This window comes from Denticeps clupeoides, chromosome 7 (genome assembly GCF_900700375.1).
Source record: "Denticeps clupeoides chromosome 7, fDenClu1.1, whole genome shotgun sequence".
Lineage (NCBI taxonomy): Eukaryota > Metazoa > Chordata > Actinopteri > Clupeiformes > Denticipitidae > Denticeps > Denticeps clupeoides.
Window position 1 is genome coordinate 2,216,631 of NC_041713.1, and position 16,834 is coordinate 2,233,464.

Genomic DNA, 16,834 nt, shown 5'->3' on the forward strand with positions numbered 1-16,834 from the left:
ATTACACACAGAGGCTCAGACGGAGTTCATAATCACGTCTTTTTTAAAATACAGAATCCACGCAGGCACCGTAACAAGCAGTGCTTTTAATACAGAAACACTCAGCGCAAAGAGAAATGCAAAGAATGTGTGTATTTGATAAAACAGATGAGTTAAATATTAATGTTGTCAATAATATTAATATAGACTAAAACCATTTACTTTCTATACTTTCTATATTCACGTCCACGTAGCTCGTATGTTCAGCTCGTATTGCAGCGTGCGGAAGTGTTTTGTCCACCAGTCCCAGCAGGTTCAGAGATGTCTTTGATTCTGCCGCCACGCGTGGAAATTCAGGTCATCGCTTCTCATTCCTACGAACGCTCGGTTCCAACGCCAACAAAACCTCAACGCGCTTCCGACAATCCAGCTGTGAGTAAGCAGTGCTAACGTTAGAGATAAAAAAAAGAGACGGACGGCGGGTGGGCCGGCTGTGATGGCCCCGCCCCTGTTCTCTCTCCGGCGATGCGGGCGCGGCCGTTCGGCCATCGCTCTCCGGTCCAGGATTGGACGCTCGCACAAGACTTTGCCTCCGTGCTCTGGACGCAGGTCAGGACTTTCTGATCCGCTCGGACACGGTCTTGATGGGGACGCCACGGCGGGACACTTTAACGTGGATGAACAGGGTGGCTGGTGACAGGCTGGAGCCGGAGGCCTTCAGCAGGTGAACGTGCCGATAGCCTGAGTGTGCAGGAGAGGTGACGTTACAACCAGACAAGGTCAGAGGGCGTGAAGACACATACACACACACACACACACACCTGTTCGCAGGCTGGTGAAGGGCAGCGTGAACTGGCCAATGAAGTCGTTCTTGGCGTTGTAGTCGTGATCCTCCACCATGAAGCGCACCAGCGCCAACTCCGGCACCTGCAGCTGGAAGCTCAGCGTGCAGTCCCAGCGCGGGTTAAATCCTGAGGGGGGCGCCGCGGAGACGAGAGCTCAGATTTTACACACGGAGCGGTAAACACAACAGAGGACTGGGAAAGGAGCTTTCTGAACTAACTTGTCCTCATCTGAGACAGTGCGATCCTTGTAAATGTAGTTGTGACCTACTGCAGGTGGACCGATCGCTTTTCACCACACTTAACCGTGAAAGTGAAGCACATGGTGAGACGTGTCCTCTGTAATTAACAGTCAGATTTACATTTACGGCATTTACCAGACGCCCTTATCCAGAGCGACTTACAACCAGTAGTTACAGGGACAGTCCCCCACTGGAGACACTCAGGGTTAAGTGTCTTGCTCAGGGACACGATGGTAGTAAGTGGGGTTTGAACCTGGGACTTCTGGTTCATAGGCAAGTGTATTACCCACTAGGCTACTACCACCCATCACCCTTGGTGAGCAGTGGGCACCATGACGGGTGCCCGGGGAGCAGTGTGTGGGGACGGTGGCACCTTGGCGGTTCGGTGTTCGATCCTATTGGATCCTATTCGACCTTCCGATTACAAGTCTGCTTCTTTACCCACCACTGGTCATTATGGTCATAATAGGTGGTCATTATGGTCCATCTGGGGTTTCAAAATTAACGTGTTGGTTGGGAGGGTGGTGGGAAAAACAAGAATCAACATGTACGTGTACGAAACGGGTTCATTCGGCACGTCGGCGTGTTGAAACTCATCCTCACCGTTGTTGTCAATGCGGTGCGTTTTCTCCCTGCTGTTGTCGATGCTCACGCCATGGATCTCCACCCACACCTGAGGGTCCACGATGGAGGTGGGCTTGTCTGTGTTGAGCTTCGGAAGCTGCTGCGCTGAAATCACCTGCAAAAACGAGAGCAATCCCTCAACGCCCCGGAATAAGGGGCGGGGCCACGCTGGAAGGGGCGTGACCCCGAAAGCGCGTTCCTCACCCACCCGTATGGTGAGCTGCGTGGGGATGTGGCCGGGGCCTCCGCCCGTGTTCTCGGGGTTGAAGTTGGAGTCGGACTGTCTCAGGAAGTCGGGTTTGAGGACGTAGCCACAACGGCCGTTGGGCAGGAAACGACCCTGGTTGAGGTCCATCTGCTCACCTGGGGTCTGGAAATTTAGCGCCACTGGAGAAAGGCGTTCAAATAAATGTTAAAGGCCTGGTGGTTTGAACCCGAGACAAATAATTCATATATGGATCATCCATATTTCCACTGACCCATCTGACAGCCGACGTTCCACATCTCCTGCGGGTTGTAGTTGGACGACTGCAGCCGCTGCCCTGATGGGTAGATCCTGCTCAGCTGCCGGCTGTTGAACCTGACGAAGAGTTTTCCTGACGGAGCGAGTAAAGCAGCACGGATCATTTCATCAGGACCAGCAGACACGGCACTCACACTTTACGGGGCCTCACCAGAGTCCTTAATGTGTTTGAGGGCGTCGTTCTCGGAGAAGGAACACATGTCGCTGGGGGGCTGCTGAGCCGCCTGGTCGAAGGTGCGGAACGGGACACTGCGGCAATAGACCACCAGATCCGACAGTTCCGGACTCAACTTGGACGAGGCCTGAGAGCAAAAAACACATCCATCAGTGGAGATACACACACACTCATAAACATGTGGGGCAGTGGAAGTAATCGGGAGGTTGCAGGTTCGAATCTCGAATCACTACGGTGATGGTTAAATGCACCATGTGTCAGCGTGTGATGAGCTCTCACTATGACAATCACTTCACTTTCATATACAGTACAGGCCAAAAGTTTGGACACACCTTCTCTTGATTTTCATGACCATTTACGTTGGTAGATTCTCACTGAAGGCATCAAAACTATGAATGAACACATGTGGAGTTATGTACTTAACAAAAAGTGGAGACGTGGCCTCCACAGTCACCGGACCTGAACCCAATCCAGATGGTTTGGGGTGAGCTGGACCAACAAGTGCTAAACACCTCTGGGAACTCCTTCAAGACTGTTGGAGAAGCATTTCAGGTGACGACCTCTTGAAGCTCATCGAGAGAATGCCAAGAGTGTGCAAAGCAGTAATCAGAGCAAAGAAACTAGAATATAAAACATGTTTTCACTTATTTCACCTTTTTTTGTTAAGTACAGAACTCCACATGTGTTCATTCATAGTTTTGATGCCTTCAGTGAGAATCTACCAACGTAAATGGTCATGAAAATAAAGAAGACACATTGAATGAGAAGGTGTCCAGACTTATGGCCTGTACTGCTGTGTCTGATGTGACGCTTGTTCTTACGGGTGATTATTCCAGGACTCACCTTCCCAGCATCCCGTTTGCCGGCCACTGACTCGTCGTCTGAGCTGGATGAGAAGCTGGTGGTGCTGCTAGTCTTCCCCAACGGCCCAATCTCCTTCTTCCCTTTGATCAGGATCCGCCCCTTCAGAGCCTGTACTGGCAGACAGGAGGCAGCACTGAGTGGCCAGACTTGTCCCGTGTTTGCTGTGCTCATGAAAACTGCAATAACGGCAGAAAATCCACAGCACCGTGGCACGGTTACATGATCCAAGGATTTACCGGTTTCCGCGTCAGCGCCGGCCACTGCTATAGAGGCGTTAAAACACCGAAACACTTGTACCGTCACGAAAAACAGATGAGCTCATATTTCAGCACTGTCAACTGGCAAGTGTGTCCAGGACAGGATCCCTGGCACACACGTACACGTGTATCAGCAAGTGTGTGACTTGCTGCTGTGCCACAGGAAGAGGAGGACCAGGAGGGAAAAGTGGAAAATACGAGTGATGATTTCTAATGAGCAATATGTGTATACAGTATATCCACTCTGTGTGTGTATATAATCTTTCTTAATACAGTAATCCATAGTTATATTTTCAGACTTTTGTTATAGTGCACAATTTATACTGAACAGTTGATATATATATATATATATATATATATATATATATATATTTTTTTTTTTTTTTTTTTTTTTTATTGCTGCTCTTTTCTGCCATGACTATGCACATTTCCCACTTGTGGAGCTAATAAAGAACCATGTTGTTTTGTCTGAATTTCGCAACACAGTCTTGTTAATGCCCGGGAACACAGACGCGTCTCCGCTGAAAATGACTGGGTCTCAGATTCCAAATTAGACATAGACTTTGGGTTCAAATTAATTTAGTAAAATGAATGCAGATACCGATACAGAATTAGGCAAAATATTCTAGATCTAAGTTTGCATGCTAATTCAGATACTGACTCGGATTCAATATTTAGAATCAGATTCAGAATATAACCCAGACTCATGCCCAAATTCAGACCAAAAATCTGTATTCACACTATTCCAGATTTAGACAAAAGACTCAAAGATGGGTACAGGCTCAGGCTTAAATTCAGAATCAGCCACCAGATTCTGACTAGATTCAGATTTAGTGTAATTTATTTTAGTTGAAATTTCAAGTGTTCAGCCTTACAGAAGTAAAAAATTGCCTTGAATTTCTGTGATATTTGCCTTGGTTTTTATTGGCAGTGGTGGCCTAGCGGTTAAGGAAGTGGCCCCGTAATCAGAAGGTTGCCGGTTCGAATCCCGATCTGCCAAGGTGCCACTGAGGTGCCACGTTTGTTCTATTTAATTGCCTCAGGTGACGGCAGGTTCTGGTCCAGCTGGTCACTCAGGGGTCTGGTCAGGATCCTCTTCCCCAGGATGGTGCGCAGGTGTCGAGCCATGACTGCCTGCTGTTCCACAGAGCAGTGATTCTCCAGAGACAAGATCAGGGGGTACGGAGATGCCTGCACAACACACACGCAATGAACCTGCGATTATACATTTACATTACATTTACGGCATTTACCAGGCACCCTTATCCAGAGCGCCTTACAATCAGTATTTACAGGGACAGTCCCCCCCTGGAGCAACTTAGGGTTAAGTGTCTTTTTCAGGGACACAATGGTAGTAAGTGGGATCTGAACCTGGGTGTTCTGGTTCATAGGCAAGTGTGTTACCCGCTAGGCTACTACCACCCATGTTATAGATGGTGTGTGCATTTATGTTTGTGTGGGCGCATGCTCACCTTGAATGCATACTGTTTAATGGTCATGATGACCTCCTTGAAGGGCACTTTAGAGGTTAGCGTGCGGCCATGATAAATGACCGGTTCCCCCCTGTCCCCGTCCCAACAGTCCAGCTCCACACACCGGCAGCCTTGATTTAGAGCTCTGCAGAAACACACACATATTCATACACAAACATATCTGTATGTTGCTGTGTGTGTGTGTGTGTGTGTGTGTGTGTACCTGATGTAGGGCTCGGTGCTGCTGTCACTCGTCACCTGGTCCTTGGTCAGGTAGGTGTTGTGTGAGGAGGAGATGAAGTAGTGGGCCAGCGGGCGGCTCATGTCGTGGTGGATGCCCTGGTGGTCTGGGTTGAACACGTCATTCTCACTCGACAGCATGTACATGGTGAAACCGTTCTGCGTCATGAACTGGTTCTTCTGGGCTGGAGGTGTAGAAGTGAAGTGATTGTCACATGTGATACACAGCAGCACAGCACACGGTGCACACAGTGAAATTTGTCCTCTGCATTTATCCCATCACCCTGTGTGAGCAGTGGGCAGCCATGACTGGCGCCCGGGGAGCAGTGTGTGGGGACGGTGCTTTGCTCAGTGGCACCTCAGTGGTACCTTCTGATTACGGGGCCGCTTCCTTAACCGCTAGGCCACCACTACCCCAGAGGAGGTTAGGACGGGACTCAGAACGTCAATGGTCCCCTGACATAAAAATGTGACTTTGTGAGATTATTTAACATAGATACGAGTTCCCCAAGCCTGTCTATGGTCCTGAAGAGGCTACATTTACATTTACAGCGTTTACCAGAGGCCCTTATCCAGAGCCACAATCAGTAGTTACAGGGACAGTCCCCCCCTGGAGACACTCAGGGTTAAGTGTCCTGCTCAGGGACACAATGGTAGTAAGTGGGATTTGAACCTGGGTCTTCTGGTTCACAGGCGAGTGTGTTACCCACTAGGCTACTATCACCTACTACCAGGCTAGAAATGGTGATGGGTACTTCGAGCAGAATGACCAGACAGTCAGATCTGGAAGGTTACCTCCCGTTTCTCATGCTTTGTCCAAACACAGAATTTCCCGCCCCTCCCCTAAAACATTATCTCCACCGACCGTCATGGCTTCCAAACGTGTGAGGCATCGCAGTTGCTCTGTGTTTGGATGTAAAAATGAGCACAAATGGGTTTTTTTTTTTATTCGGTCACACGAGACTCTGAAGAACCAGCGGGTTCATTTTATTTTTTCTGGAAAAACGGCGACACGACTTCCTGTCTGTATAAAACATTGTGGTTGGTGGATGGTGTCGGTGACGTCGTTTCCTCGAATGCCCGCTCAACCTCTATAGGCCGCTCTCCTCCTCGTCCCGCCTCTCTCCTCCTCATTAGCATTTAAAGCTACAGATGGTGAGACGGCGCGTCCTGGGAAACCTCATTGTGGGACTGGACCAAAGTGGCTGTAATTCTGCACCAAGAGACTTCAGATACAGAATTTGGGGACCAACAAGACCGATATAAAAGCGTGTGATAAAGGTCTACCCCAGTCGTTAAGCTCGTAGGTGAGGATGAGTTTCTGGGCGTGGACCAGCGAGGCATCCTCGCCCTGATCCCCCAGGAAGTCCCGGAGCTCCATGGTGGTGAGGACGCAGCCGTTGCTGGAGTAATGGCGAAACACGGCGTCCAGCTCCGGCCGGCGCATCAACTCCCGGCAGAACTCCTCGATCTCCCCAGGGTCCAAACGCCCATCACAGGAGCGATCGCATTTCTGCAGACAAACGAGTACAAGTTCGCTGAAGCCAGAAGGAACATTCCCTGTGGAGGTCACATGAGGCATCTTAGCGGACTGTAAACCTCCTCATGGAAGGAGATTAAAGACACGTAAAATCTGAGGCCAGGACGGGAAAGAATGAAAGCAAGAGACAGTGGGTGGAGTTGGGGCCTCCACTGGGTCTCAGTGCTTCAGTAATTCAACACAGATTTGTAGTCTAAGTGAAACAGACACACGAAACACAGGCGCCAGGGTTCCAACCTTGAAGAGCGTGCGGGCGTACTGTTCGTTCAGGTCGATGTTGATCATGTGCAGTAGGTGTTTCACCTCCTCGTAACTCATCTTCCCGTCCTGGTTCTGATCGGCTCGTCTCAGGTAACCACGGATCCAAGTGTCAAGAAATTAAGGAAAGTTTGTACACAACACAACACAACACAACACAACACACACATACAGGATTGACTGAACGTTCGAAACGATTGGACCCCAGGCTGCCCCACCCCCTTAAAAAATCCTGGTCGCAACCCTGAACCCAGCAGTTATTGGGGATGAAGTGACACCCTGATCTAATCTGCAGGGGGAAGGGCGTGTTCAGAAGGAGCGTGTGTATTTGCAGAACTGCACAGCGCAACCCGATCTGCAACGAGTTGTGAATGCTGGACCGGGGCTCCGTGAATATTACTGCCTGCAGCATTTCTGCCCAGTCACATGACATGAGGAATGATGGGAAAGGTGGAAGGATATTGGTCCAGCTTCTCCTTCTGGGTCATGTTGGACACGCGGTCCTTCAGGGTTCGGAGTCCACGGATCCAGCCCTTGGCCTCCTCGTGGGTGGGGCAAATCAGGTCGAGACTCTTGCGGCCCCCCCCGGAACACGACTGTGAAACAGTGCGCCTGCGGAACCGAGTCGGCCAACGTCCGCAGGCACTCCGACTGACAGCCCTCACGTACACACTCCACCTCGGTCACACAGACTGAGACACAAGGAGAGAAGGAGTCATGAACATCAGATTTCCCTGACCACACCCAGTCCACGTCCCACTTTAAACACCTATATCTAAAGACCATGCCTAAAAACCTACAGTCAAAAGGCATGCCTACATTTCAATAACTTCAGCTAAAGACACGCCCACTTCAATCACCTACATCTAAAGACCACGCCTAAAAACCTAGTCAAAATGCATGCCTACATTTCAATAACTTCAGCTAAAGACACGCCCACTTCAATCACCTACATCTAAAGACCACGCCTAAAAACCTAGTCAAAATGCATGCCTACATTTCAATAACTTCAGCTAAAGACACGCCCACTTTCATCACCTACAGTTAAATAACCACGCCTAAAAAGCTACAGTTAAGGCATGCCTACATTTCAATAACTTTAGCAAAAGACCACACCCTCAATTCAACACCAACATCTAAAGACCACGCCTTAAAAGGTAACGTTAAATGACATGCCTACATTTCAATAACTTCAGCTAAAGACCACACCCCCAATTCAACACTTTCAGCTAAAGACCACACCCACTTCCGTCACCTACATCTAAAGACTACGCCTAAAAACCTACAGTCAAAAGGCATGCTTACATTTCAATAACTTCAGCTAAAGACACGCCCACTTCCACCACATACAGCCAAAGACACGCCCACTTTCATCACCTACAGCTAAAGACCACGCCCAAACCCAAAATCCACACAGCTACAGGTGAAAACATCACATAACTAAATAAACCGAGCTTACATTGCACATCACACACAACCTACACTACAAGCTAAATACTTATCACCTACAGCCTTGCGTCACAATCTTCTCTGATCTGTGTGTTGTGTGTGTGTGGGGTGTACAGAGTTTTTAGTTGGGCTGTTGTTTCCAACATGGCAGTGTTGTGTGCAGACTAATGTTGCCTCAGTAAAATACGACCTGCACAGAAATGTTCTCAGTATGTCACCATTGCACTCACACACACACTCACTCACGCAGCAAGGACAAATTTAACCAGCCATCTGACCATATGGCCTACATAGAGCCGGGAGAGATGTGGAGTGAAGTGACCAGGTGAAGACGAAGGAAACTGAGACACCAGACCCTCAGCAGGAAGCAACCAGCTGATTGGTTGTTGGTCAGCAGAACCTCACAACTTCCCATCTCGCTGATCAGAAGTCAGTCCGGGAGATTTATGAGCCACCACGATGGCTGACAAGTGCAATACAGACAGTCTGAGGTTGACCGTGTGTGTGTAGACATGAATGAATCGAGCCTTTAACTGAAATGCACCCTTTGTGTGCTGATCCAACATTTGTAGTGAGCGTGGGCAGGAATGTGTGCTTTTCTGTACGGAATACAGTCGCTGCAGACACACACACGCACACACGCACATTCTTCTCTGAAGCTGATCAACTGCACCTATCCGACCGACACCTGTATCCCAACAAAATGCACCAAGCCACACCCCTAACACATCCTATGTGAGAGGGTCAGCATGTCGAATGCAACTGGGTCTAATTTGGGACCCCACAGTCAAAGTCTCCATCTGCTGCTGGACAACAGTCGCTCTCCTAGGGACACGGTGGGGGTGGAGTAAACAGACCGGGGGAATTCACCAAAAAACAAGCTGATTAAACGCGGCCTGTGGGAGGGGCCAGGTGGTAAAACGCTACAGACGTGAAGAGCAGAAACTTCGCAAGGCAAACAGACAGCCGTTCGACCTTCACCTTTACACAACATTGCACAATAACGCCAATTTTTTCAGCAAAGATTAACAGTTTAACTGCAGGACTGGGCGTGCATGTGACCTGCTGTGGCAGAAGTTAAAGGTCCAATGACATGTAAATGTATATGTATATGTGCTCGGTGTTTGGATGAATCAGTGGGTTAATTTGGCACGATACAGCATTAGGAGAACACTAAGACTGATATAAAGGCAAAAAATTAAATGATGTCATTTCCGATTGATCTGAGGAACCTGATTGATTTTATGAGTGTTCCGGGCACACCAGGCTCTGGTACACCCTGCAGGTCAAGCATCTGACACACCCCCCTCTGGCCACCCACATGTTCTTCAAACACAAACCCAACTTCCTGCCGGCATTCGTCTGAAGTGGCAGCAGGAAACCGGGATTTTTTTAGGGCAGGGTCAGTGATGAATACAGCAGAAACCAGAAGTGGGCGTGGCCCTGAATTCTTGCTGGTTTTTATTAGATGTTTTTCGGTGCCGAAGGCGCGGTCAGCTCTCTGACCTGATAGCGTCCATTTGCAACCACAGCCAAATCCATTCTCTACAAGACTTATTTATCTGCTCCTCCCCGATTCTTCCTGTCCTCCTTCATCTGGTCCTCATTCCCCCTGCGTTTTATCAGCTTGTTGATCTTTCGTTGCTTAAAGAATTCCCCCCGTCTCTCTCCCTCTCTTTGGTGGGGTCACTCACAGGTCTGCTCTTTCTTGGCTTTGCGGCTGGTCTTGCTGGACTCACACCAGATGGTCACGCAGTCCTCCAGCAGTTTCAGCCCGCGGCTCTTCTGCCAGCGGCGGGAGCGGACCTTCACCATGTTGGTTCCACGCATCATCAGACGAACGTCCTCATCGTCCAGCACACCTGACAAAACACACACACGCCACGGGAGTGAACGCTCCATCTGAGCCTGGAAGTCAGACAAGAACCAAAAAATCTACAACTTGAATTTAATGAATTAACAGAACACAAAATACAAAATCATTTACCTGCAATTTCCATAATCCGTTTAGCAGAGCTATGCGTACAGCTCAACATAGTTATTCATTTGGACTTCTGTCCAGTATACACGAACCGATAGGGCATCTGGACCCTCTTTTACTAGGGTGGTAGTAGACTAGTGAGTAACACACTCGCCTATGGACCAGAAGACCCAGGTTCAAATCCCACTTACTACCATCGTGTCCCTGAGCAAGACACTTAACCCTGAGTGTCTCCAGGGGGGGGACTGTCCCCTGTAACTACTGATTGTAACTGGATAAGGGCATCTGGTAAATGCTGTAAATGTAAATGTAAATGTAGATCACAGACACACCATGTAGTCGATGGCATATACATACCATGTCGAGCTGTGAACTGGACCGTGTTTTCTTATTTTCAAAAGGAGATGCACGTTGTTGGTTGTGCTTATGTTTTTATCAGAAGGTGAACACAAGCGCTTCAAGGTCATCCTATTATATACCACCTTCCAAATTATTATGCCGATTGTATTTAAATATTTTGATTTTATAATACCTTTGGATGACTGAAATCAATCTCGGACTTGTGACAATTCCACACTCAGGTGTGAAAATGACCTATGAGTATGTTGAGTTTGTGACTGACCACTTTCTTCCATAGCACAAAAAGAACCATGATTTCTGTAACAATCATAACAATCGAGCATAACAATGCACCATCTATTGCTGCAACCACTGCCACCACTGCCCCTCCTTTTTTTTTTTTTTTACTTTTTTTTTCAAAGAATACCTCTGCATCATTCACTGCTACCGGCGTACAAGAAACGATCCTCCCCTGACCTCAATACTATTGAGAACCATCTCAATTGGAATGAAAACATCTACATGAAGGAGTAGTTTGACCGCCAATCACATTTTCTAGGTCCGGTTTAACTTTTACAAACACAACATTTAAAATTTTTCAACTGTCATATAGGCGTTGACATGGCAGAGAGACATGACCACAACAAGACATGACAAACCAGGACAATCTACAGATATGACATGATGGTCCAGCAGCATAGAGCAACAAGAAGTTGTCAAATGACCAAGAAACATGATATAGCAACAAGACAGAGCACATACACAGTGTATTAGCCAGACAGAACAACACAATGTCACAACACGATAGAGCGACACAGTGTAACAACAAGACAGAGCGACACAGTGTAACAGCAAGACAGAGCGACGCAGTGCAACAACAAGACAGAGCGACGCAGTGCAACAACAAGACAGAGCGACGCAGTGTAACAACAAGACAGAGCGACGCAGTGCAACAACAAGACAGAGCGACGCAGTGCAACAACAAGACAGAGCGACGCAGTGCAACAACAAGACAGAGCGACGCAGTGCAACAACAAGACAGAGCGACGCAGTGCAATAACAAGACAGAGCGACGCAGTGCAACAACAAGACAGAGCGACGCAGTGCAACAACAAGACAGAGCGACGCAGTGCAACAACGTGACAGAACGGCGCAGTGTAACAGCGAGACAGAGCGACGCAGTGTATCAACGTGACAGAGCGACACAGTGTAACAACAGGACAGAGCGACACAGTGTAACAACAGGACAGAGCGACACAGTGTATCAACAGGACAGAGCGACACAGTGTAACAACAGGACAGAGAGACATAATGTATCAACGTGACAGAGCGACACAGTGTAACAACAGGACAGAGCGACACAGTGTAACAACAGGACAGAGCGACACAGTGTAACAACAGGACAGAGAGACACAATGTATCAACGTGACAGAGCGACACAGTGTAACAGCGAGACAGAGCGACACAGTGTATCAACATGACAGAGAGACACAGTGTATCAACGTGACAGAGCGACACAGTGTAACAACGTGACAGAGCGACACAGTGTAACAACAGGACAGAGAGACACAATGTATCAACGTGACAGAGCAACACAGTGTTGCAAAAAAATGACAGAGTGATGAGGTACAGAATTAAACACACTGTACACACACTCACTGAGTCATACACCCACAAACACGGACAAATTCCTTCCACACATTCACAGGTTGACTGCAGGTCACTGTTAGAGCCGTGCAGATTTACTGGTTTGTGAAACCTGTGGCGCAACTTGATTTCAGGATAAAAGTACTGTGTGTTTGTGTGTTAATTGATGTGCGGTATAAAGGGGCAAACTGAAAGATTAGAGATTAAACAGATGCCAAAATATTCCGAATCTAAACTCTATTCCAGATACAGGGACCAGGCAGCTTCCGTAAAGTTCTGCTGCAGGAATTCCTGCTGCCCATTGACTGAACGTAATTTAATACTGTGCCATACAGCTCAGTGACGCGAGGACGATGGTGTAAGTCGAGTTGTGTAAATGTCCTGTCCAGGCCAGTTTATTGTCCATGACGAAAATATTAAACTATAAAACCATATACAACACAACAGAACCAAGTGTAGGAGTGAATTTGGTCAGCCTTCCACCTCTGATCAGCTTTTTGGAAATGTGCCGACCTCAACCCCACTTCCTCAGTGGCTTTGACCATTACAGTGCAGATAATAGGTCGGGGTTTTCAGACTGTATCACCGTAAAAGGACAGGCAGCCACAACGAGGACAAGTGGACCCGTTTACAGGCACCACGTCTGTGTCGGACGCCATTGGTGGCTTTCATGACGCTCGTCCCACTCACCGACTGAGGTCGGCTCATCCGCACCTGATTCAGGCCGACCAGCCACAGTCACATGACCCCGCCCCCAACACTAACACCCATGATAGGATGAAGCCACGCCCCTCGAGACGAGCAGCACAAGACACACAGCGAGGGAACAGAGAATGAAGAAAGAAGAAAAGATTTATATGAAAAGAAACCATCAAAAAATTCAGAGGGAGGGGAAGATCCCATCATGCATCTGCAACGCCACACAGACACCCACACACACACACACACACACACACACACCCTGGTACACTGTTGTGCCGAGAGAGAGAGAGAGAGAGAGTCTGGCAGGCAGGGAGTTGTGAGGAGGGAAAATTCCTCTCTGCCTCTACAGAGAAGTTTTTCCGTTTCTGAGCTTCTCTCCCAGCAACCAGAGCATTCAGACACACACACACACACACACACACACACACACATCTCAGAGTGTGTGCGGTGTGAGGAGATTCCACACACACAGTAAAACTCTGGCCTGGCACAGCAGCGCTGGCACTGACCACAAACTCAACCAAACAAAAGTTCACAGCGGGGGGAGAACCACGAGCGACACACACCCAGCTGGAAATGGTCGTGGTGGGGACGGCGAAGCTCGGAAATTCATTCGGTAAAGGTAATAAAGGTAATAAATTCGGTACAGGGCGAGAGTAAGGACCCGTGCGTCGGAACAGGAGGAGCGGCCACCGGCGCTCTGACGGCGTGCAGGAATGCTGCGTGTCTCGGTCACCTGACCGGCAGGACGGACAGAGGCGAGGCGACGGGGCTTCTGTCCTGTTCGCGGGGTTAAATCGTCCAGAATGAGGAAGCAGGGCATGTGAGAGCTGCCAATCTTCTGGGCGTCATAAATAATAACACACCAACAAAAGCGACGGGCGGGTAGTTATTTCCTCCTCCCCAACACACAGATGACTAGTTACTTATTTCTGTCAATCCTCAAGACATAAATGCTGTGACTGTGTGTATTCGTACAGTACAGACACAAAGTCTGGACCCACCTTCTCATTCAACGTGTCTTCTTTCTTTTCATGACCATTTACGTTGGTAGATTCTCACTGAAGGCATCAAAACTATGAATGAACACATGTGGAGTTCTGTACTTAACAAAAAAGGTGAAATAAGTGAAAACATGTTTTATATTCTAGTTTCTTTGCTCTGATTACTGCTTTACACACTCTTGGCATTCTCTCAATGAGCTTCAAGAAATGAAATGCTTCTCCAACAGTCTTGAAGGAGTTCCCAGAGGTGTTTAGCACTTGTTGGTCCAGCTCACCCCAAACCATCTGGATTGGGTTCAGGTCCTGTGACTGTGGAGGTCAGGTCTCCACTTTTTGTTAAGTACATACCTCCACATGTGTTCATTCATAGTTTTGATGCCTTCAGTGAGAATCTACCAACATAAATGGCCATGAAAATAAAGAAAACCCGTTGAGGAACACGTTCAGGGAGGAACCCGGCGCCGTAACGACTGTTAAAAGACACCCTGGCGTGACTCAGAGAAAGAGCAGTGAGTGAGGAGCAATGATGGGATTTGTTGCTAGGTGTGTGTGCGAGTGTGTGTGTGTGTCAGTGCGTGCACATATAAATCCCCACACTTTAGCAGAAGTGATGAGAGGCTGAATCACAGATCAGGTCACCGAGCGCCCGGCCTGTTGGCGTCACGTGGCCACTCGTGAGCGTGCACTCACACTCGCACCCACGCCGGCCCACACCCCCCTTGACCGGCGGCCCGCTCCGTGGGGGTGAATATGGAGGAATGTACGAATATTAATCTGATGCTCTGGTTAAAAAAAATAAAATTCAGTTTAGGCAGGTTTAAGAGTTAAACCTGGTTTAGAATATCCCGCTTTGGTCTGCAGACATGGTCTGGGTTAAACCTGACAGCTTTACAAGTCACGTCTTGTCTTTTGAAACGGGTTTTAATCGAGAGTTAAAGTTAAACCTGGTTTAGTATGTCCCGCTTTAGTCTGCAGACATGGTCTGGGTTAAACCTGACAGCTTTACAAGTCACGTCTTGTCTTTTGAAACGGGTTTTAATCGAGAGTTAAAGTTAAACCTGGTTTAGTACGTCCCGCTTTAGTCTGCAGACATGGTCTGGGTTAAACCTGACAGCTTTACAAGTCACGTCTTGTCTTTTGAAACGGGTTTTAATCGAGAGTTAAAGTTAAACCTGGTTTAGTATGTCCCGCTTTAGTCTGCAGACATGGTCTGGGTTAAACCTGACAGCTTTACAAGTCACGTCTTGTCTTTTGAAATTGGTTTTAATCGAGAGTAAAGTTAAACCTGGTTTAGAATATCCCGCTTTAGTGTGCAGACACGGTCTGGGTTAAACCTGACAGCTTTACAGGTCACTTTTGAAACTGGTTTTAAAGTTTAAAGTGAAGTGATAGTCACATGTGATACACAGCAACACCGCACACGGTGCACACAGTGAAACACCTCAGTGGCACCTTGGCGGATCGGGATTCGAACCGGCAACCTTCTGATTACGGGGGCGCTTCCTTAACCGCTAGGCCACCAAAACTCTGATTTTAAAGTCTGTTTTTAAAGTGATTTTAAAGTTAAACCTGGTTTAGTATGTCCCGCTTTAGTCTGCAGACATGGTCTGGGTTAAACCTGACAGCTTTACAAGTCACGTCTTGTCTTTTGAAACGGGTTTTAATCGAGAGTTAAAGTTAAACCTGGTTTAGTACGTCCCGCTTTAGTCTGCAGACATGGTCTGGGTTAAACCTGACAGCTTTACAAGTCACGTCTTGTCTTTTGAAACGGGTTTTAATCGAGAGTTAAAGTTAAACCTGGTTTAGTATGTCCCGCTTTAGTCTGCAGACATGGTCTGGGTTAAACCTGATAGCTTTACAAGTCAAGTCTTAAACCTGGTTTAGTCTGCCAAATTCTGGTTTATTATTTTGTCTTGTTTTTTTCTGTAGAAGTTCAGTAGAAAAGTTCTTCTAGTTTTAGTCTGCAGGAGCGCAGCGCCTCCGTCGGATTTATTCTAGACTCTAGACTCGTTTTGGACGCCTACCGAGCCTCCGAAGGGGGTCCTGCATTTGCCAGTCCGTCATCGCGGAGCCGCTCTGCGCCCCGCTCGGGTTCCTGCTGCTGCCCAACATGATTCGGAGTGTCGGTCCGGTCCGCTCCGCTCCGCCCCGGGTCCTGGTTCTGCAGCTCCGCTCGCTCCTCCCGTCAGGTCCCGTGTGGACAGAAACTCGACTCTGAAGAGCGAAAACCCTCCTCCTAACACACACTCACACTCACTCACACACGCACACACACACACACGCCTATTCCCGCGGAGAAGTTAGTAAATTACAGTCTCTACAGTCCGCGATCATTCTTGCGGCTGCAGCGCCGCCTGCCGGATGAAATGAGAATTCCGTTTATAAAGGATGCCGCTTAAACCTCGACAAAGCGCGGAGTGCCGGTTTACTCGTGTGGATTTGACCAGTTTTATCGGGGTGACTGGAGAGGGTTTCATGATGATGAACTGATGGATTTGACCAGTAAGTGTGTGCAGACATTCCATCATTAACAGACATTCAAAAGGGGCCTAAACAGTGTTGTATATAGTAAATATACATGCATTTTTTATGCATAATAATACATCATTTCAGTTGAAGTTCTAATAAAAAGTGAAGCATGTTTACTGAGGCGAGATCTTGATTTAAAAGTTAAAATCGAAACTAAAACTGAAATT

The 16,834-nt window shown here is 48.0% G+C and overlaps 1 protein-coding gene across 1 annotated transcript; it reads right to left on the minus strand.

Moving 5' to 3' along the window:
• Nucleotides 1-73: 73 nt before the first annotated feature.
• On the minus strand, nt 74-16,391 carry plcd3a (phospholipase C, delta 3a). The gene is given in 16 exon segments (XM_028987036.1): nt 74-720; nt 801-950; nt 1,667-1,802; nt 1,896-2,074; nt 2,167-2,283; nt 2,362-2,512; nt 3,229-3,357; nt 4,545-4,697; nt 4,979-5,123; nt 5,202-5,403; nt 6,506-6,731; nt 6,996-7,125; nt 7,479-7,600; nt 7,602-7,708; nt 10,160-10,327; nt 16,163-16,391. Coding segments are annotated over 16 exon segments (2,334 nt in total). The 5' UTR covers nt 16,251-16,391; the 3' UTR covers nt 74-589.
• Between the last annotated feature and the right edge of the window lie 443 nt (nt 16,392-16,834).